General features: G+C 39.8%; 1 protein-coding gene across 2 annotated transcripts in view; it reads right to left on the bottom strand.

Annotated features, from left to right (window-relative positions):
- Window positions 1–23,268, bottom strand: part of LOC148376338 (ephrin type-B receptor 1-B) — a 247,142-nt gene that overhangs the window by 163,907 nt on the left and 59,967 nt on the right. For both annotated transcript variants that reach the window (XM_088346429.1, XM_088346436.1), the window contains exon 2: window positions 11,529–11,593. In XM_088346429.1, the coding sequence (XP_088202555.1) occupies window positions 11,529–11,593 (65 nt within the window). The remainder of the gene's footprint in view (window positions 1–11,528; window positions 11,594–23,268) is intronic.

The following is a 23,268-nucleotide window of genomic DNA, read 5'->3' as shown; positions in this document are numbered from 1 at the left end:
GGCATTAATCTGTTCTGATGTGGGGATTGTGAAAAAAAGCTGTATAGCGGGGATAGACTAAACAATCATATTTAGCTAATGCGTTGTGAACTGCCAGTGCCCCAGATAAAAACATTGAAATAGCAAAAGAGTGTATAGTACTACTCATGTGCGATTTACATGTTTATGATTAAATGGTATGTGACGTGCCTTGAGCTGGTCAAGTGGGGTATCAGGTGGATGCAGATGGGGGAGAAGACGGTGGATGAAAAATACGACTGGTTTAAAAAAACTTTCTAGGATTGTCATTCCCATAGATGATAACCTTCTTAAATCACCTCACCTTTTTATTAAGTCTTTCAGTGCCAGGAATTCTTTCAAACAGCCAGCGCCAGCACCAGCCAGCCAAATTATGCCATTCTTACTCATTTTTGAAGGCCTACAGAACATTTAGATCTGTAGGACAGATCAAAATAAAGCTTGAATCCTTTTTCATGAGAAAAAAAAGTGCTTCTTCCTTTTACCACTGTGAGATAAACAGCAGTTCAATATTGCTAAGTTTATAGAAAATACGTGTTTCCAAGAAATCTGAGAAAATTGGAAATCTGTAAAGCGTTGGTGATTTGTTCTTATACAGTTGTGATTCCTTCAATATCTAAACAGTGTTTTACAAAAACAAAGGCACTTTGTCTGCAAATTAACATTTTATTGCAAGAATACTGAAATTATGGATGAACGATGCATGAACTTTGCAAGAACATTTCAGCTCCCAGCGTTTCCAATAAAGGTATCACAAGATTTGGGTCGTCATGACGATCGCGGACATGCACGAAACAACATCTCTCTCTATCCCGACGACTCACTCATCTTTTTTAGAAAGAATAAATCTTTGAAGGGTTAACTCCCTGTACTAGCGTATAGGCCACTACACACTGTTATGTGTTTCTATAGCACCCACACTCTTACCGATACGAAATCCTAAGTCCTATATTCAGAACCCATGCTGGTTCAGTTTGACCTATAGCATACACAATATAATACCGTATGCAGGCAATCCCCGGTTGATGAAGGAATTGGTATAATTTACTGGCGCCAGGTTCACCTGACCTAAACCCAATAAAACACCTCAAGGTCAATATGTTTCTGTCTATCTGGCACCGGAAAATTTCTCCTCAGACTGTCCAGTCGCTCAGTGATGCCCTGGTTCAGATCTGAGAGCAAATCCCCTGGGACAGGCTTGCAGTTCTAGGAAGATGAAGGACTTGATACCATGAACTGCTCCCGCTGGTTTTTGTAAACTAAACCCAATATAACATTTTTTAGGACATTATGTTTAGGTTAGGTTGCTCCTCAGGCTGTCAAGGAGCTCAGGAATAGATTGGTCAAAATCTGGATGGATATTCCCAGGGGCACCATCAGGGTATGACGTCAGTGTATTTAATTCTCCCCCTCAAAAAGTGATCCTTTTAGATTTCTATCCAACTATGTAGTATCATTTGACACTAATACACCACTGAATTATCATCAGGAAAGCTATTCTTTTGTAACCGATGTTTTCTCCAATCACCCTGTCAGCGAATGAATAATTGAAGTTTGTTATGTCCGGTTAACAGATGGCAAGATTTTCTGGGGCCTCTCAGTGGGCTAAAGGAAGTTCGCACACCTGTCTGCCTCGTACCTCTGAGAACGCCGCTAAGACCTGCATTGCCGCAAAAACGTGCATTGGGTGAGCTCCCTCCGGGGGCAGGTGCCCTAGCGGCGTACAAACCACAGCGTGAATAATTGTCAACATGCCAACAGCAGATGTGTGTCTTTTTTTTCCCTCACCACCTGTCGATGCAATGCACCTGTTCCAAGAAAACGCTTTTAGAAAATATTTGACTCTGCCCCGCGCACTCAGCGCCATTAGCATGGGGAGTTTGAAGGCGACACCATTGGCTTCAAAGTGCTGACAGCACTGTGCCCAGCACACTTGAAGCCCTATTCAGCTGTACCATCTTTAGCTTTACCCTAACTCGTCTAGGTCAAATGTTTTCGGATCACGTGCCCATTCAAGTAGGCGACTACAACAGAGATGGATAGCGATTAGGAAGACAAGCACATATTTACAACTGTGTTGATTGAGAGCTGTGTCACATACAAGGTTGACTCGCATACATCCGGTTGTAAGCCCTATTTTTTAGACAACGGCATCAGGGCACTTTTGGTATTCCCGAAATGAACCAGACTGTGGAAACACAGAATCGAGAAGTCGCCTTTTTTGTTACTGTCATTGGTGGTTACAACTGTATCAGACCAATTGCATTAACTTGTCATTGTTTCTCAAAGATGAAAAGTACTCCACTGACTGGACAGTGACTGGACAATGATACTGACATGAATCTGTAGCATGTAACTTTCCTTGCTGTTCAAATCGGATGTATACATTGAGAACTTTGTTTGATTTGCGGGTGAAAAACTTTAAATATCAGGAGTATATTGTAAAGATTGAATGAAGCACCGTCTAACCTCCTGTTTTGCTCCTGTTACATATTATATAAATAATGTTTGTTAAAAAATAAAAATACTAAAAAAAGATCAATAAAATATTTATCCTCCCAGAAGGGTGTCTGGAATAAGTTCAGCGGCCATTGCATTGTGCATTTAGAGCACATGCAGTGTAGAAAAGGGCAGCTCGCTGCTTTCCCCTGTGAGGAATTTGGCGACCATGCGCCAAAATTATCAAACATGTATAACACTTAATACCACTGATATTATGTTATTTTCCTCCAAAATGTGCCACTGCACAAAAAGCAAATTGAAGATCGCCACTGGTGTCGCACGCAGTTTGTGCCATCCGTGCGCAGGGCTTTAACTAGGACTGCGCCTTTGAACGTCAATTTTTTTAGTGTGCAAACTGACATTTGATAAGTGCTGCTACCAGCCTGATGCCAAAAGCAAAATTCTGGCGTTGCATGTAGGTGGTGCCAGGTATGAGCGAGGCTTTCAGTCAAAATTTGCCGGTTTACCTATATTTCTTCACCAGTTTTTTTGAAATATGGAAATTGGCAGGTGCACCCACAGCAAAATGCCAACCGCCAGGGGCATTATATGTGGGCGATGCTGGTTATTGAAGGTGCTTTAACTAGAACTATGCCTGTGGGACTTCAATTTCCTACAATGTTTCTCAGTGCAGATAATGGCTGCTGAAAAGTGCCATCGCACAACTGAGGCCAAAAGCAAAATGCAGATTACCAGTGATGTCGCACGTGGGTTGCACCAGATATGCATGGGGCTTTAACCAGAACTGTGCCTGCGAGCTTGCATTTCCTTACTTTGTTTATCGGTGTTGAAATTGGCAACTGAAAATTGCCGCACCCATGCGGCCAAAAGCAAAACGCCGATCGTCGGTCCACGGGCTTTATTGTTCTCGTAAACACGACTGGCCCCTGCCAACCCTTTGACCCCGCCCACAAATCCCGACTGCGACCTGCTGCAGTCACATGAGTAAAGCCCAGCACAAACATCTGAAAGTCCACAAAGCTGCCAAAAGCAGTCACCCAAAATTGATCTTTAACACCCCCTTACACCCCTCTAGGGCTCGTCTAATCCTCACTTGTCACCCCCTTCTTGATCCGGTAACCCACCCCCCTTTTTCCCTTCTCTGGCTCTTGCCCTCCTTTTCACTCACCGCCCCCACTAATCCAGTCTATCTCCTTCCGGATGAAAGCAATTTTTCCCACTTTTATTCCAACTATTCGAGGGAAAACGAGATGGACATTTTTTTTTCCACGTGCACAAAAAGGGGCTTTATATTCATTGCACAGGAAAGCGCATTAGTACCTCAATCTTCACATAATAGCTCTGAATATTTAAGGAAAGGTTGACCCCCAAGGTACTGCGTCCCTACCTTACGATGTATTCACATTACGATTTGGACTATGATGTTTTTTCAGCCCATTGTTACGACAATTTCCCGCTTTACAGCATTAACAGTTTTATTCACATTGAATGAAATAGAAACTCCTAAATACGAATACTCCAGTAATATAGCAAGTTATTAGCTAGCTAGTTTTGTTACGTTTTATTGTAGCATTTATACCATACTGAAGGTCTGATGTTTGGACATTCCAATGTGGAATACAATGCTTTTTTCCCCAGCCTTTTATTAGGGCAGTTTTCCCAACAGACAAGATAAAATTGTACTGAAATAAAAACTCCAAAATACACATTAGATTGCTAACTTTATTACTTTTTCTTTTATGAGGTTTTAGTTACAATGTTGTGATACATTTCTGTAGTTGCATGTTGTTTTTCACGTTACCATGTAAAGTCCCGTGCTACTTGTCTAAGTCATACAAGATGCTGGTCTGCTTATGTTTTGCGTCACGACATCATATACATGCGGGCATGCTTTTGGTTGAACTATTTTCCTTAATACCGCAGTATAAACTCCCTTTAACTACTTTGCAAGTTAATGAAATGCAATTATGTATTATTGTAATGTATCAGTTATGGATCCCAAGAAATGCAGTAATGCTAAAAGGAGAGAACATGATAACTACGGAAACAAAACTTGTGATTATCAATAAATATGAAAAGGGCAAATACATCACGACCCTAAGTTCTAAACATCACCAGTGTAGGCGCTGGGTTCACTGGCTGTTTCGGGCCTCACAACCGTCACGCTCGCCCAAGGATTGATCGGCTTGTGTCATAACCCTTGGATGCAAAAGTGAGGTAAACAATTGCCGCATGGGTTGTTATTCTTCAAAATATTTAAACATGGAAAAAGTTGAAATACTGTCATATTTCAGGTGTCCCTCATAACACAATGCCATTAGATGTTTTTTTTGTCCCCCACTAATTTTGAGACCCGACAAATGAAAGAGTGTATGTCCTGCGGATCCCTTAATCGCATGGGTCGTCGGGGCACCAATGAGGACGCAATTCTGGATATCATTCCCGTCCATTGACGGTTCCTGGCCTGTTTTGGTGTCGTGACATAGTTGGCACCAGTCCATTCCTTAATGTTGTCGACCCAGTTCTTTTTCGGTCTTCCTTTCCCCCTTTCCCCTTGGACTGTGCCCTGGAGATCTATCTTGCTCAGTCCTGATAGTGTTGTGACGTGAACAAACCACTGGAGTTTCTGTCTGCACACAGTTGAAATCAGTTCTTGGTAGGGTCCGATGTGCCCACTGATGGTGTTGCGCACCGTTCCGTATGTCACATGGGCTAAGGAGCTGATGCCTAGAGGTTTCCTGTAGCATCAAATATTCATGGCCTGAATACTTTTATTTTCCAGTTTTGCTGCAAGAGTAGTGTGTCATGAGGCACCATTCCCACTCCAGACCATTTTTGGGGTTGGGGTTTGCTCCCCCACATGAAATAGATATCACTGGTTTCCATAGTTACCAGTAGCAGAAGCACAAGGTGCACTTAGTTATTTAATAACACAGTGCATCTTGTACTGTAGAAAAAGCCCAATCAGAAAGAAAATGTATACATAATTTATAACAGACTATATATAATTTTAACTTTTTATGTAATAGAGCAATGATTGTGCAATGATTGATCACATTGTTAAACAATACTAACCTAAATTGCAAAGCATTGTATGAGAAAAAAAATAATAATCATAAAGGAGAGATAAAGAGAAAGAGAGATAACTGTTTCAAACATACAGTATGAATAATTAAATAGGTGCTAGAATGAATCAAAGCTAATAAATAGAGCAGAAAACAATACTTTCCATAGCAAATATACGACATTCTTGCAGTAATTTCGATGTATTGTATGATTTTTCAGCTTGATAAAAGACGGCATGACACAGCCCGTACTTTAGTTACACTTTGGCGTCATCCATCTCGAGTTACTGGCATTCCATTTGTTTTTGGGGCTTCATTATCTGATCTGAAAAAAAAAACAGCGCTTCCACCTCAACAGCCTCGAGAAAAACTCCATTATTAATCAACAGAGGCACTGACTGAAAATACATAAAACGAACTTTAAAGAGACTGGAGGACGTGTCATTACGACCCTCTTTTCTTCTGCACGGTCGCTGAGTTGAAGGGCATTTATCTTTTCTGGGACTCCATATTTTATTATTTTCTTGAAGAGTACGCAGCAGAAACAAAACAGAAAAAATAGCCAGTCTAAGGGTGGAAAAGTTGTAACGGCATTGACTTTAAATATCTGTTTGTTTTGTAAGAAGCCAGGTGTTTTTAAAAATCCCATACAGCAGCTTCTTAGTATTTATTGGCTATTGCAAGCTTGGTTTCCAATGTATTAGATGTTTTGCTTCGCACAGGGGGTCATACACCCTTTTCATGGTAAAATTCAAGCACTTTTTCAGGATTTGTAATGCCAATTTTCAAATTGTGTCAGTACCGTTAAAAATAAATTTGGTGCAAATCCACACATTTATCTGCAATATACATATGTAATTCTTAATCTTGTGCGTGCATTTATTAAGACACGTGATTTTCAGATGTTGAGTAAATGTATCTTTGTGGGACTGAACAATAACTTTACATTGCAATCCAACACTAGGAAACACCACCTTACTATTTTGTATGGCACACAATAAATACTAATAATTAATATATAATTATTTCACTAATACACATTTTATAGTGCCATGTTAACAGTAACATGCACATGTCCTCTTGGGCGCCACCTGTAGGGGTCGTGGGACAACACCATAAAAACTAATGCCTGCTGCCTTTACATTATGAGGGAAGTAAATTGTGACGGCAAAGCAAAGCCACCAGAGAGCAGTTTCGGACTCATTTAAATAAAGCACATTTGTTGGGAAAACATTGCAACAAGTCCACGCATTTACAATCACTCAACCCAAAATTGAAGCACTTGTCAACCATTGAAAACACAATACAATTCAATAATTTTCAAGGATTTGAAGCACCCGTACGAACCCTATTCTTTATTCAGCATCACTGCAAGTCTTTTAACTAATAACTAATAAACACAGTGCAGTAAAAAAAAAATACCTCTCATAAGTTTTATGAAGCATATGAGATTCTGAACTGGCATGCAACTCGTTTAGTTGAATGCACAAACATTGTCAAGTTTGAAATCGTTACGCCTTTGGGCAAGTAAAATAATTTCTTCTTGATGTTGTATGTTGGAGAAAATGCCATAACAAGGAGTATGCATACAGGTATATCATATAACACATCGTAATGCAGAAATGTAAAGTAAAGGCACCACAACCTGGTAATAAACTGTATATATCCACTAGAAATGATGAAATAATACTGGCTCACAAGTAGGACCACCTTTAAATATTTCACTAGTGATCCTCAGCAGAACAAACAAATGGGTGAAAATAACGCAGTTTGGGGAAAATGACCTAAACCGAAACTCGGTTTGAGTTGATTACATTTACTGAGTTGATCATCACGAAACAGCCAGAGGAGATCTAACATATAGATTGCGGTACAGTGGGGACATAAACCTATGGTAATCTATAGCTAATGGTTTCCGAATCCCCAGTTACCAAACTAAACTGTTAAGATTACCAAGTGGTTTATAGTAAATAAAATGTAGTGTGATATAAGTGCATGGGATTAAATAACACCATAAATACATATACATGAGAAGGAGAAAGATAAGAGAAAATATTTTTCAGATTTGTAATTGTTTTCGAAAGTTTGGACATTTATTAAGTACACACGCCATACCCTCCTACTTTTTTACTGCAAGTGCCCAGCAGATGGCACAAATGCACCATAAATAATAAATAACAAAAAAGGTAAAATCAACTTTATCAATACAAAAATGAGCATTGCTTGATTTTGCGTATTTTGTCATTTGCTACAAACCGGTGTAGTAAGATGTGTAGTTTTTTGGAGAACTGGAAACGTTACTTGAGCTGGTTCAGTAGAGTTAAAGGGTGGTTGCAGGGATTTAAATTAAAACTTAAATTTGCGAGGATTTTTATGGCCGTAAAAAAATCCTCAGATTAATCACATACTTACTTTTAATAATAGATCCTCTCGTTGATTGTTAGGGCCAGGTGATGTACAGTTGTCATTCATGTGCCATTGCATTTATTGATAATAGCAAGCTTCGATTCCATGGTTAGCATGTGTTTGATTATCTATTTAGCATCGCTTTAAGCCATGGGAGCCTCAATTAATAAATTCAATACAGGGAGTCCAGATTTCTATCGCCAAATACAGAAAGGTGTCCTGGTCGGTTGTCCAACCAATAACATCAGGTCATTTTTATAAAACCATGACGTAGGCCAATAGCAGACGAGCATGTTATATGATGTGAGCAATAGTAAACATGAATGTTAGCGACACAACTTAACATTCACGCTAATTCCGAAGAGTTTAAAATAATTTGTCATTGGTGTCGTGTAGTGGGGAAAATGTTGTAAAGAGAGGCCGAAAAACCTCCTATTCCACACTGTAAAGTGAAAATGTTGTAATGCCGGGTTGCTGTATCTCAGGGATCTACCTTTTTCAATGAAGTATCAAAATATTTTCTGAGCACCCCCTTTTGTTGGCAGCAGCGACAAACTCGAAAAAAAAGTTATTTCTCCGAAAGTAAAAGTTGTTCCTAGACGAGCAGCATAAACTCAAACAACCTTTCATTGCGGTTATCAAGTGCTGGCACCCTCTCCAGAGCTAACACCACATAAGAGAAGTGCATTTTCCATAAGCCTTATACATTTATGCTATGCATCTAACGTACGTGTTAATAATCACTTAGACTATAAAACACACAACAACACCATCCATTTGCTTCTATCTTTAATGGACCGGTCCCGCCCATTGGAGTGTGAAAAGGGAAAGTTTTGAAAGCTCGTGATGAGAACGGAACAACGGGTTCAAGTTTATCAGGTGACATCATCGAGTTTGCTGTTGTTCTTTCACACAATGCGGAGATTTAAGACAGTTTTTTTTTAAACGGCAATTCTTGAATCCCATTTCAGGTCGGTGACTCAAGAGTTTCGGAAGGTTGACTCGCTAAGCTGAGCGCTAGGAGCGATTCCCCTTCCGGCAGGTCTGGGCTCGTGTGAGGGCTTACAACACATGTGAAGCTTAAAAACACAGACGGAAAGCTCTGTGGGACTGTAGGCCTGCTTTAACTCCAAAGAGGGATACTAATAGATCGCTTTTTCCCAATCTCTGAGGCCGCTACGCCAGATGAACTGTGTATTGTTTGAAGAGGTTTGACAATTCATTGACATACATCAAGTATTATTATAATATGCACTTATTATATATATATATATATATATATATATATATATATATATATATATAACGTATTTTCTGCACTATAAGGCGCATCGGGTTATAGGGCGCACCCCCAAAAAATAGTTTTTGGTCCTATATTTTCCATCCATAAGGCGCACCGGATTATAAGGCGCTACAACGGGAACGTCGACAAAACAGTCAGATACTTCAGTCAAACTTATTACCCCCTTAACATTCTGAAAGCTTGCAAAGAAGCAAATACGTGTCTCAGACGTGTACGGAAACAGTGTCTGTACGATGTCACCAATCACTCAAATGCATCGTTCCAAATATCATTCGGAAGGTTAAAGTCTTGGGATTCAAGAAATGCCAAACATTTCTTAGTTTCCAATTTATTTTTGGCTGGCAACTGTGTGGACAGCAAAGTAAGAATTTTATTGTGCAGGGAAACGGGGTCAATAAACACTTTGAATTGAATTTAGTTTAAAAATAGACTCATCACAGAAACATCAAGATCGTTCTAAAACAAGATACCGGGAAAATATAAAGCCGCATAGCTCACCTAAATTCTCATGCAGTCATCACGTTCAATAATGATATGTAACCATGGTCTTCTTACAACCGTGAGTGTAGTAAATCCAGGAGAGTAAAATATTTACAAATACAGAATAGTAGAAAATGTTTTCTTTATGCCGTAGTGCAACCCAACGTGTGATTCACATTCATCTTTTTCGGCCAATTGCAGGTTTTGTTTCGCCCCTTTAGCCTATGCGAGCCTGTATATGTTTAAAAGGATCCGCCCCCTTTACCTCCGAATAACTTTAGCCAATAGTGACTGATTCAAACGATGATTGACACATTGGTTAGGAAATGAAACGCCGGTATATAAATCCCAGCATACATCGCAGACTACTTCGCCTTCAGGGGAAAATCTAGTCGGCGGTTGCTTGCCTTAATTGCAAGACTTTGCGACTTAATATTGATCCATATATAATGCGCACTGTATTATAAGGCGCATGGTCAGCTTTTGAAAAAAAATTAAGGCTTTTAGGTACGCCTTATAGTGCGGAAAATACAGTATATATATATTGATATATACATTTATATAGGTCTGTTAGTATGCATACATTTAAATATCTATGTATTTATAAATGTAAGTTTGTATATGTACATGTTTACATTCATGTAAAAAAAAATAAAAAAATTATATAAATATATAATGCTACTTGAGCCCTGCGATTGGCTGGTAACCAGTTCAGGGTGTCTCCTGCCCACTGCCCGAGGATAGCTGGGATGGGCTCCAGCACCCCCGGGACCTTACTGAGGATAAGCGGTTCAGATAATGGATGGATGATACTTGATCATATTTTCTTTTTTCTATGTAAATAATCACTGGAAAGTTGTTCAATTATTATAGGTAAAACATAAAAAACTTGGGCAACACGGCAGGCGCAGTGGTTAGCGCTTGTGCGGCACAGTTCATGTCATGGGAACCTGTCGTGGGTTCAAATCCAGCTCAAGACTTCCTGTGCGGAGTTTGTATGTTCTCCCCGTGCTTGCATGGGTTTCCTCCGGGCACTCCGGTTTCCTCCCACATTCCAAAAACATGCATTTCAGGTGAATTGGCCGGTCTAAATTGTCCCTAGGTGTGAATGAGCGAGTGAGTTGTCTGTCCCCGTGTGCCCTGCGATTGGCTGGCAACCAGTTCAGGGTGTCCCCTGCCCACTGCCTGGAGATGGCTGGAATGGGCTCCAGCCCCCCGCGACCCTAATGAGGATAAGCGGTACGGCTAATGAGATGAGATGAGACATAAAAAACTTAAAATATTTGCAAAACTTACAACACTGTTATCACATTTTGGAGCCTGTCAATGCATTATTGAATAAAAAAGGAAACAAAGAAAATGTGCAAGGTTCCCGTGGGCTTGCAATTTGCAACGCGGTTTTCACATCTTTCATGTGCATAAAATGAAGATGTAAGTAGTTCTACATGGGAAAAAAAAAAATCAAACTCAGTCCTTTTAGCTCTCCCCACTCACTTTCAACTCAATACCTCCACTTCCCTTGCATAAACGTACTATTACAGTATCATTACAGTGCCCATTTACCACAACTTTGGTCCCGTGTTCTGGGGCCTGAGCGGGACGCATTATGTCATTAAGTCATTATGAGCCAGGAGACGAGAAAATAATACCCATAATAGGACTAACGCCGGGCACTACTTTGGTCCAAAGTCTCAGCAGTGCCAGCCTTTCGTTAGTTGTTTTTTTCTTCCCTCTCGCGGATGCCGCAGCTTCACAAATTACGTTTTCAAAAAATTAGTTGAAAATTGACTCACTCCGGAGTTTGGATATGCCGTCCAGCCCAGTTCGGCAGTCGCCACTCGAGTGTCCATCACTGTCTCTGTAACCAAGAGAAAAAGCATACATTCAAATGCAATCAAGTTATCCGCAAAGGCGAACAAATTATCAATAAGTGGGTGCAATGCAAATGAAAAAAAATAGGGTCATGCATCAAGTATCCTAATGGGACAGTGGCTAAAGAAGAAAACTGTGGGGAAAAAGTCAAATATCACACATTTCAGCAGGGTTCGCTTTCATGAGTAATGGTGGGAGGTGACACCAAAGGACAATATTTAAACAGCTAACAATAGCGAGCTGTAGCCTGCTACCAAGTGGCTAAGATGATTGGCTGGAAAAAGAAACAGTGGAAAAAGTGACATTTGCTTATATCACAGAACTCAGGAAAGTTCATGAACATGAGCAACTGTAGAAGACAAAAGACGAAGAAAGCTTTATTTTCCACAAAGCAGCTAAGTCTAGCAATAGCCTGAAGCCAGGTAGCTGAAATGAGTGGCTGGAGAGGAAAACGTGGAAAAAAGCAACAGATGTCTGAATAACAGTTCTCGGCAACCATCACATGCAGGGTAATTGGCTGTGAACTGCTAAATGAACCAACGGAACAAGCTATATTCGCAAAATGGGCGTTCAGGCTTCTTTAGTTGTGAGATGGCCTTCAAACATCCCAGTTTCTTCAAAGGGACATTATGCAATATTTGTTGTATTGTATCTGAGTCGGCTGCCTATAGAGATGGAATGGGAGCCTATTGTTTACAATGTTTTTTTTTTTTGTTTTTTAAGTACGCTGCTGCGGGTACTGAAGCTCCAATTGGAGATGGCCAGTTTTGTAAGTTGGCCACGATGAGCATTACACCAGATTTCGGTCTTCCCAAGTTCGCTGCAACTGAGCCTTTGATATTAGAGCTCCAATTAGAATTAAATTAAGTGGGGATTTTTGTATTAAAACAGAATTAAAAAAATAAAATTAGAAAAATTAAAAAGAGAAAAAAAAAATGTGATTTCATTGAAAAATACAATATTGATTCGATGTGAGTGATCTATGGTAGTAAATACTCATAGGTCGGGAAATATATATGTATACTATAATATAATACATAAGATAGTATTTATTTGTGTATAATGCTTACTCATCTGTAATGCACAGCCTCATTTAGTAGCTCAGGAGGTAGAGTGCTCGTCTTGGGATCAACGAATCCCAGTTCGAATCCCGGCTCGTCCGTGTTACATGTCGAAGTGTCCTTGGGTAAGACACTGAACCCCTAACACCCCCAATAAGCAGGTTAGCGCCTTACATGGCTGCAAGGCCGCTATTGGGAAATGTGGAGGACATTGTAAAGCGCTTTGAGAAGATCATTTCATTTCATTTCATTTCATTTTCTTTTCTCTGCTCAAACTAAGCATTCTAAGTGACAAATCATGTACAATTCATGCAGCCATGATTAAAATCATGCCATTGTTGACTATAAACACAATAACAAAATCAAATTGACAATGTATTTATTTAATGTCCCTCTAAGTCTAAGTCCGATTTATCATCAGAATAATCCGATAATTGTTTCCATCTGGCTTTTAATAACATTGAACAGGACACATTTCTGTTTTCTCCATCCCCTAACAATCATATCTGGTACCAAAAGTAAAAGAAGTGCGATAATGAGATAAAATATCATGTATGTTTGTATGCCATCCAAATCACTGGTAGTCTTGCGGTAATGATTTGACCAATCATTGTGAAAAAACGGTAATATACTATCACAAAACCGTGAGTATAATGTGTTACAAAACTTGATTTAAATTTTAGGGAAAAAAATGTGTGTTATGCACAAATAAACACATTATATAGTATTCTTTTTTTTTTTCCACAACCGGATATTCGCCGGCATTTCGCTTAGCAAACAGTTGGCTATCACCACCCACGCGTGTTGCGGACGAACGAGATGAATCGCAAGCTGCAGACTCTCGGCGTCTCCTTCAAGCGAGACGTTCCAAGCACTTAGCGCCCACCTTTATACCTTACCCTCTACAGCGCCTCCGCACATGTCGTTTTGTTTCATGTTTTTTTTTTAAATACCGCTCTGAGCTCAAAAAGAATTTGGAGTCAGTAAAAACGCTTTTTTTTTTAAAGGCTGGCATCTGCATCAAGTGATCTTGGGCGGAAAAAAAAAGAACATAAAAAAATAAGACTCAGACATAAAGCTAAATACCACCGGTATATAAGTCGGCGTAGCATTTGGCTCAAAAATGACCAGAATTGGATTAAGGAGTAGTTGCTTCGTATGACCGAGTTTGGAAGATTGTTTGAAGTATTTAAAGACCATTTTTCAGGGCACTTTTGATTGGTTCCCTGTCCTTTTTTAAGCCCAGTCCTGTCACTCTCCTGTTGTGAGTCCATCTGCGAACCTCAGTTGTTACAAGGCAAGCCTTTTTGACTCCTGACTGTCCCGTTTTTGCACCTGCCCGTTCCTGATCTCTCTGTTTGTCTCCGGCTACAACCTGTCTTTGATCCCGAACACGTCTGCTTTCCCATCTCGGCTTACGACCCGTTTCTGACCCCAACCACGTTTATGCTCTCCTGTCCTGGCTATCGACCTGTTTTTCCGTCCCTGACACCGCCATCTCCCGCTACGGAATATCCACTTCCGTATTCGGATAACGATCCGATTGCGAAAGCGACTTGCTTCCCGTGTCTAGCAAGCACCGGATCGCGGGCGCTGCCCTTCCTGTCTCTAGCTCCAATAACTTGTGAAAAACATTGGACGATTGGGTCTACCCTTTGTTCTGGACGTGACAGGGGGGTTGTGTTACATCAAATGATATTGTTTATGTATTGCCATTATTTTATTTTATTTCAATATTACACTTTTCTTAATATTCAAGGCAATATTTGTGTGTGAAACATCTAATTTTTCACCAAATGTCTAATAGTCTTTGAGTCTTTCAGATAGTTTAATGTAAGGTATACTTTTTATAAACTAACCAAGTTTTCTTTATATTTAAAATGTGTTAGATTATTATTAGGTATATATATTTATTAGGTCCCTTGTATTCAATTAAACCGGATTGCCCGGAGGAAACCCACACAAGCACGGGGAGAACATGCAAACTCCACACAGGGAAGCTGCGGTAGCTGGACTTGAACCTGAACCTCTGCACCGTGGGGCTGTGCGCTAACCACCCAGGCTAATGAGACAGCATGTAATGCCTTTTTGTATGTCATTTTAATCAATGTTGGTCTAATAGTAAAGTTAATACGCTCTGACCCCATGACCCGGGTTCATTTACCGTTGCATACAATGTATTGCAACTTTGGTTGGCGATGTTTTCCGATGAATTAAGCATTGCACAATAAATTCTGTATGCAGTCTCGTCCACAGTATTTTGCGGTATATAAGGTGTACGTTCACATTTCTGGCATATTTAGGGTTTTAGATGTGCCTCATAGCCTTCAAAATATGGTCTTTTTTTGGGACATGTCCCTGTTCACAGTTTCTCTCAAGTTTGTCCCCAATTTCTTAATGACGAGTATCTTTTCACAACAGCCTTGTGGCAGACTTTCCGTCAGCTGTGGCAGCAGGAGTAGGCTACCCTAAGCAGCCAACGTAGCGTGTCCTGCCAACCCTTTCTCCGGGGAAATCACAAGAGATTTAGTCAAATCACACGGGCTCTGGCTGGGCCATTCTCCATCTTCTTTCGGAGACAGATGGAAGGAGACCAAATGGGTGGTTGGCGATGCAGACAAAAGGGTCAAATGCTCAGGGGCGGCGGGGATGAACTGCGCCTCGTGACCTTTGACATGAAAAAGACAGTAAATGGAGTCGGCTAAGTGGCTGTTAGCAAGCAGGATGTGCTCGTGCACCTGTTCACTGACCTTTACTGTTTGGGAAATGTCCCGTGCTAATAAGTGCATTTGAAATTCGAGTAGGAGAGGATTTCACAGTCAAGTTTAATTGCTAACACTAAATCATCCAAAGACGGTTATTGCTTAATCCTGTTAACTGTTCAGTGTTTCTATACCATTAAAAGTTGTTGGCGGGCTGCCAGGGTTTAACTGGTCCCCGCCAAGGTCTAATACTTGTAAATTCAGAAAATATAATATTTTAAATGTGTATAAATTTGAAATTAATCACTAAAACCTTAATATGTTTCATTACATAAAGGATCGCAAAGGGCTTGGACATTTCTTTTTTCTTCTCACTCGCTCATGGTTAATTGGTTGATTAATTAATAAGCATGTTTTTGTTTGCTGAGGAGAATGGGGAAGGTTGGGGGGGTTGAGATGCCACAGCAGCACATTGAGCACAAGAACAGAGCAAGAGAGATTGTGGCACGAAGGACCAAAAGAAAGAAAGGAAACTTAAGAACCTACTACCACAATTATTATTGATACTAAATTGTGTGTTCTATGGTTCAAATGGAAAACCTTAATGATATAAAATTAACTCATTTTTTATTTAAAAAAAAAATACTTTAAACTACTGTAAAGTTCTGACTACAAGCCGCTACTTATTCCCAAGCTTTAAAATCTACGGCGTATGCAATAATGTGGCTAAGTTAGGCATTTTTTTTAACGGCCCCCAGGGGGGACCGAGTAGTACAAGTAAAAGTGAGACAGGTAGAATATAAGTGACGAGGAAGAAGCAAGTTTAACATAGCTTTGCGCTTTGTGCATGAATAAAACTAGCATGAACAAACCTTCATCATGAAAACAGCGTAAATCGAAATGGGATGGCTAACCACCATTGGGAATTCTTTCCGAGTCTGTTAATTTGTATAAAGAAATAATGTGGCGAAACGGACGGATTACAAGAAGCAACGTCCAACAAAGCAGACGTGTTTGAGGGCGGATTCCGAGTTATCTGTCGACGTTACCGTGTGTTTTGGAAAAAATGCTTTGCACGGTTGGATTCTATGGATTGTCCTTGATGCAACAAAGCCATTTCCGTGGACATACAAAGTAGTTTAAAATGGCCAGGGGACAAAATAGTGAGTCACCTCGGCTTTTTATTTTTTGGGTATTTTGTTTTAGATTGATCGTGATGTTTCTTTGATGAGTATACTTTGAAATATCTTGAATCCCAGGGGTTTACACTTTCCAATGATATGTGGCATGACATCCTTCAGCAGCTGGTGACCTTTGTTTATCAAAAGTCCGGCAGGCCGGTGGAACATTAAGGTACCGTATCTTATTAAAATTATGTCTGTGTAATGCTTCTTTATGGGCACATGCGGCTTATAGTTAGTTGCGGCTTATACTTGTACAAAATTTATTTTCCTTCAAAAAACGTACTGGGTGCGGCTTATAACCAGGTGCGCTCTATAGTCCGATTTTACTGTCCAAGTTAATTATTGTTCCACTGGCAGAATATTATAGGTATGATTTATTATATTCTAATACACTTTTATATTGTTTTTCTACAAAATAAGAAACCAGTATTCAAAATGATCAAAACAAATCAGATATAGTAAATGATAGATGTTGCTTACTTATTTATATTTTCACTGAATTTAGTGAGAACTGTTTTTTTAAACATTTCTTAGACCAAGAAAATTGTATTTAATATTACTTTTAATACGATTAAAACATGTTTTCTTGTTTTAATTGTATTTTTATTTTTTGAGGGTAGGCATTCTGGGATGTTGGGAGCGGACGATTAGGAAGATTGCTTTGTGTAAGAATCTTTAAAAAATATATTTCAATTATGGTTTATTTTTGAATACCACAAACAAGAAAAAATGATATTCACAATGAGTAGTGGTCCAATACTAAAAGTGCTGAGATGGGGGAAGGGTTGCATTGAACTTAGGTGACCGCGTTAAACATTTTGGATCAATAAAGGCGGACCTCGCTTTGCACAATTACACGTTGGCAAGTGCCTTGCGTATTTCATCGGGACTAGATCTTTGTTGGGGATAAGGGGTGGGTCGGGGGTTTCTCCATCTTCAAAGGAGAACGCTTTTGTGCAACCGGAGCCGCCGCCTGGTTACGCGACCGCCGGTCGATGCAACATGTGCAGAAACGCTCAATAAGTCGCACCATTTTCCTTCTCATCCCAGAAGGCATTGTTGCCATATTCATGAATGTGCACCCCCAACCCCCTTCCTCAAAAAGCATTGTATTCCAACCAGACAATCACGTCGGGCTATCGAGAAGGACGCCGGCTGGTATTTGAAAAGGCAAACCCCCAAAAAATTGATCTTAAAGGGAAAGTGTGTAAACCCCAGTAAAAAAAGAAGAGGGGGGGGCAATTGAGCTAGACTAATAAGGGGCAATGTCAATGTCATCGCCATTTTCCCGCTGGCTGCAAAGTGGTCAATGTTAGAAGTAAGATCGGGCCTAAAAGAATCCGCCTCAACCGGACCACGGCCCGTGGGTATTAAAGCCTGACCCGGCCCAGGTCTGACCGGTTAACTTGCTTTAAGGACAGAGCCCAAAGCAAAACCAACATATTATATTTTATTTGTGAGGACTCGGGAGGAGAGATGATTTATGATAAAAATATAAAGCCTGTATTTTGTAACCGAATCCAAGTTAAACAATAATATACAAACAACAATCCACACATTGTTTTAAAAAGCATTTATATAAAAAATATTCATCAATCCGGCCCTGGCTGAAATACCGACAGGCTCGGACTCAGGCTTGGGCTAAAGATCTTACCTTTAGTCAACGTGGCTTGGCTCCAGGGGCTTTCGGAAATTGAATTTAAAAAATGGGACAGCGTTAATCCACTACATATGATTTTTAAAATTATTTTTATTATTAATATCGGACCGATTATTGCCTGATTGATAGACTGCTCCCTTTCCAACTATCATTCATTCTCTCCCTCTCACTTCATCTTGCTTTATCTCTATGCTCTCTCTCACATTCTTCGTCTTGCCCACACTCTCATCCCGCTCTCTACCTCTCTTGCTTTCTCTCGTTAGCCCTTTCTTCGTCAGTCTCTCTCTCTCACTGTCCTTTATCCGCTCTTTCTCTCAATATCTATATTGCTTTTCTTTCCACCATCTCTTCTTCCCGATCTCCTCCATCTCCTTTCTTCTAGTCATCTGTGCTCTTACTTACCATCACTCTCTCTCTCTCTCTCTCTCTGTGCTCTCTCTCTTTTTTCTCGCCGTCTCTGTGTCTCAGTATGTGTCTCGGTCTGTGTCTCTCTCTCTCTTTAGTGAAAATTAAATTAAATTATCCCTGAATTTTTGTTAGCGTCTCTCCATCCCTTAAAATAAAATGAGGTGTGGTTTCTTCCAAATAACCCAGAGGGAATGGAAACTGAAGTTAATGGCAGTAATACCTTAAAATAAAGTATCAATTAATTCATTTGTTGGTCTTCAAGTGTAAAAAGAAGATGGCGTCTGCAAGACGAGGCCATGTGTCTTTAAATAGAAGATTCAAGTCAAGCGACAAAAAAACAACCAGAAAATACGTGACTTTGCCGTCTCCCCGAAGACGACCATGACAAGGTGGCTGATTTGAAAATTGAACGAAGCGTAATCTGCTGTCCTCCGAGACGATGAGCGACACTTTCGAACGTAAAAAAGAAATAACAGTTTTAACGAGAAAAAATGCCAGGGGGCTTAAAGGGAAAGGCAAAGAAGAGGAGTTCAGCGACAGATGCTGTCGGATGTATTATATAAAATAGGCAAAGACTGATGAAATTAGCATACAATTAAATCATTACTGCAAGATGGCATTCACCTCACAACACGATTCCTGAAAATGTCTTCTCTCCGAAAGACATCAAACATAACTGTTGATCAATAACGGCCAGGTAGACAAACATATCAATTTTGCGATACTTTGCATTGTCACGGAGCAACATTGCCCATCCGGAAAAAAAAATCAATAATCAAGGTCAAATTGAAATAAGAAACAAATGCTGTCATATGCCGGGATTGTATTGAATGGCTGCTCAGTACATCCATCCATCAGCTTCCGCTTATCTGGGGTCAGGTTGCAGAGGCAGCAGCCTAACAGGGGAGTCCAGACCTCCTTGTCCCCAGCCACTTCTTCCAGCTCATCTTATGGGATCCCAATGCGTTCCCAGGCCAGCCTAGAGACATAGTGTCCTGGGTCGTCCCCGGGGCATCCTGCCGGTGGGGACACACTCTCTGGTCCCCCTTCCTGAAAAGGGGAAGCACCACCCCAGTCTGCCAAACCAGAGGAACTGTCCCCGATGACCATGCGATGTTGCAGAGGTGTGTGAAGCATGACACGCCCACAACATCCAGAGCCTTAATGAACTCCAGGCGGATCTCATCAACCCCTGGGGCCTTGCCACCTAGGAGCTTTTTGACCACCTCAGTGACTTTGACCAGAGAGATTTGAGAACCCACCTCAGAGTCCCCTGGCTCTGCTTCCTCAAAGGAAGACGTGTCGGTGGGAATACAGGAAGGGACATCTTAAATACACCAAATGTCGGCTTGCTTATTTTTTTTATTTTTTGTGATTCAACGTCTTTGTTTAAACTTTAAAGTGACAGTGTGTAATACTCCGTTAGACGGCATTGTAGTTTAGATTGTAAAAGAAGACACACTGTGGAAGCCATGAGCCTATGACTTTGCAACATTGGGAAACATACTTCATTTAAGCCAGGAGTCCCCAAGCTTTTTCCTGTGAGGGCCACATAACTTTTCCCTTCTCTGATGAGGGGCCGGGGTCAGTTTGTAACAGAAAAAAGTGTGATGATTGCAGGAGTGCCTAAAGGTAAAAATGTATTGTTTTCCAGAAAGCCACAATCAAATAACCCTTTCTGGATTCTTCACATAACAAAAGTCAGAAAATAAATAACACTATTAATGAAATAAATAATAACCAAATGACCCTCTCTAGGCTCTTCACAGGAAAAAGGCAGGAAAAAAATAACACTATTTATGAAATAAATAATAACCCTCTCTGGGTTCATTTGTTATATATATATATATATATATATATATATATATATATATATATATATATATTTTATTATTGTTGTTTTACCTGCAAAATAGATGGTAAATGTCAGTCTCACACAACACCATTTACTTGTTGACATTAAGAGTGATTTATTGAACAAATCTCATTAAATTACTTGAGGTCCCCTTTAACATAAAAATACAAAATAGCATTGCCATCAAGTGGTACTTTTCAAGAATCATTTAACAAAAACACCATAACTGTACCTTCCAAAACAACTCACTTTGTGTTATATGGTAACCCAATATACATATTAACATCACAGTACACTCTTAACCCAGTCCCGCATAACGTAGCATACCTCACTCTGTTGCTTATGCTAACGACGACTCACTCGTACTATTTCACTTTTTGTAAACTTTACAGACATCACAAACAACCTTTACAAACATATTTCCACATATTATCCTCCTCACAGTAAGTGTATTACCAGTAAAAACATGCAAAATAGATGGTAAATGTCAGTCTCACACGACACCATTTACTTGTTGACATTAAGAGTGATTTATCGAACAAGTCTCATTAAATCACGTGAGGTCCCGTGAGACTTGCCCCAAACACCCTTCTCTGACCTGTGAGACTATGTCATCTAGTGGTGATATACTGGTACTTCACTTTTTATGCTTTACAAAACAACACCAAAATCCCAAAATATAACATTTTAACTAGTCAACAACCCTTGTTGCGCCGTATAAAATGGTTACTAACTAATAGTTAATAATGAAAATAGTTCATAACTAAGGAACATTTTAATGCAAAAGTCCAACTTTATTATCAAATACAAATACACATATGTGAAAAAAAAAATCAAAATGCTTTCTGGTATTGTTCAGGGGGCCGGACCAAATGTGGAGGCGGGCCGTAGTTTGGGGACCACAGATTTAAGCCATTGAACGGAAATGAATCCCAGAGAATGACAATAAAAGGTGAATTCACACAGAGGTGGCTAGCTTTGACAGCTCGTGGAAGAAGCGACTAACAAGGTCAGCAAAAGATTGCAAGAGTGACGATCCATAACTCGCGGCCAAATGCCTAACATGAATGGCTAGCTGTGGACAAATAAGTGTAATATGCATGACTCACTGTGGAAGGCGAGTAGAACTGAAGTTTGAAGCAAGAACGGCTATCAATAATTATGGTTGCTAGCGGCATGCCATAGCCTGCAGTGAAGTGGCTAACATGAGGGGCTAGAAAAGGAAACAGTGAAAAAACTGAAAATGCCTGAAGCATAAGACTCACCAATGTTTACTTGAATTTCCCGCTGTGGTAGGCAAGGGAAACTGAAGCACTAAGCAGGAACAGCTGATAAGAACAATACCAATAGTAGCTAGTGGTTAGCCATAGCCTGCAGCCAAGCACCCGATTTGCTGGAGAAGGAAACAGTAGGAAAAAAGGGGGGAGATGCCTAAATGACCGAGCATGGCAACCATCCCATGTAGCTGTGTGCTATGATTGTCTGTCAAGGACTAAAAACGCCACAAAAATAACATGCTACCTTTCCAAAAATGGCCATTTGGGCTTCCTTAGAAGTAAGATGACCGCCCAACATCTCACCTTCTTCTAGTTGTGTCATGTAATTACAAATATTCAAACCCTTAAATATTATGTTTATGAGATTTTTTTTTACTTATTATTTGAGTGAATAGTTTATTTATTTGTTTGAATTACATAGTTGTGGACCACTAGAGGGTGACTTTAAAATTCACATTGGGCCTATCAAATCCCCGAAATCTGAGCATCTAGAATGATTACATATTATATCGGTGTCAACAATAACCAGAAATAAAATGAAACGTAAAAATAGCCTATTCTACTTCAGTGCAAGACCAAAGGTTATAAAGAACATCCTACAAAGCAGGGAGGGTTGATGAATCCAATATTAAACCTCTCGGGAAGTAGAGCAGGCTGAAAAAAGAAATAAAAGTCTGTCACTGGCTTTCCCTGACAATCACGATTGTCATGACTTCTCGGTCAGCCTGTCCGCTTTCAGGAAACCTGGCAATTTGCTGCCTCAAAATGAGGCAATTACAAGTCTTAATAGTTCGCTCACCCCACAAAATGGCTTTTAGAGAGAGGGAGGCTCCACCCCTTTGTAGTTCATCGGTTCAGAAGCTAGGGGGGGCAGGGGTTCAGAAAAGCAAAATCAAACAGGATGCTCCAAAGATGTGATTGAAATGAACTGAAAAGGAACATTTCTACACATTGCAAGTTAAGACTTAAATTAGATTAAGAAGTCATGTTGCCCTAAAACATGTTAAAATTGTAGAAAAATCGTTAAAAACATCCATCTCTAAAACATGTACTTTAAATGAGGGAAATTGCATTTTCTTCTTCTCCCTATTCTTGTCAATATCTCTTTAATTTTGTTTTCTTATTTCGTGTTTTTTTTTTCTCCTTTTTTTTCTTTCTTGCTTTTAATTAATTCGACCTCTTGTATTTTTTCCCTTCTATTTGTTCTCTTATTTGTTTTATTTTCTCTTCTGGTTATTATTCCTTTCCTATCCACTTGTTTATATTTTATCTTAAACTGTTCCTCTTGTCTTATTGTTTTCTTCTTATTTATTTTCACTTTTTATATCATCATCTTATAATTGCTCTTGTTCTTTTCCTGTTTTCTTGTTTCCGCACTTTTCTTTTCCTATTCTGTTTTATTTTCTTCTTTTCTGTATGATAAAGTTAAAACTTATATAAACTCTATGTTGGCAGAATTAAACAAATAAAAACAAGCATTAAGGTAAATAAATGTATTAGCTCTGTCCGGTGAC

Source organism: Urocampus carinirostris, chromosome 1 (assembly GCF_059441175.1).
Source record: "Urocampus carinirostris isolate Australia breed hairy pipefish chromosome 1, RoL_Ucar_1.0, whole genome shotgun sequence".
Classification (NCBI taxonomy): domain Eukaryota; kingdom Metazoa; phylum Chordata; class Actinopteri; order Syngnathiformes; family Syngnathidae; genus Urocampus; species Urocampus carinirostris.
The sequence above is the reverse complement of the archived record's forward strand: the minus strand, read 5'-3'. Positions and strand labels throughout refer to the sequence as shown.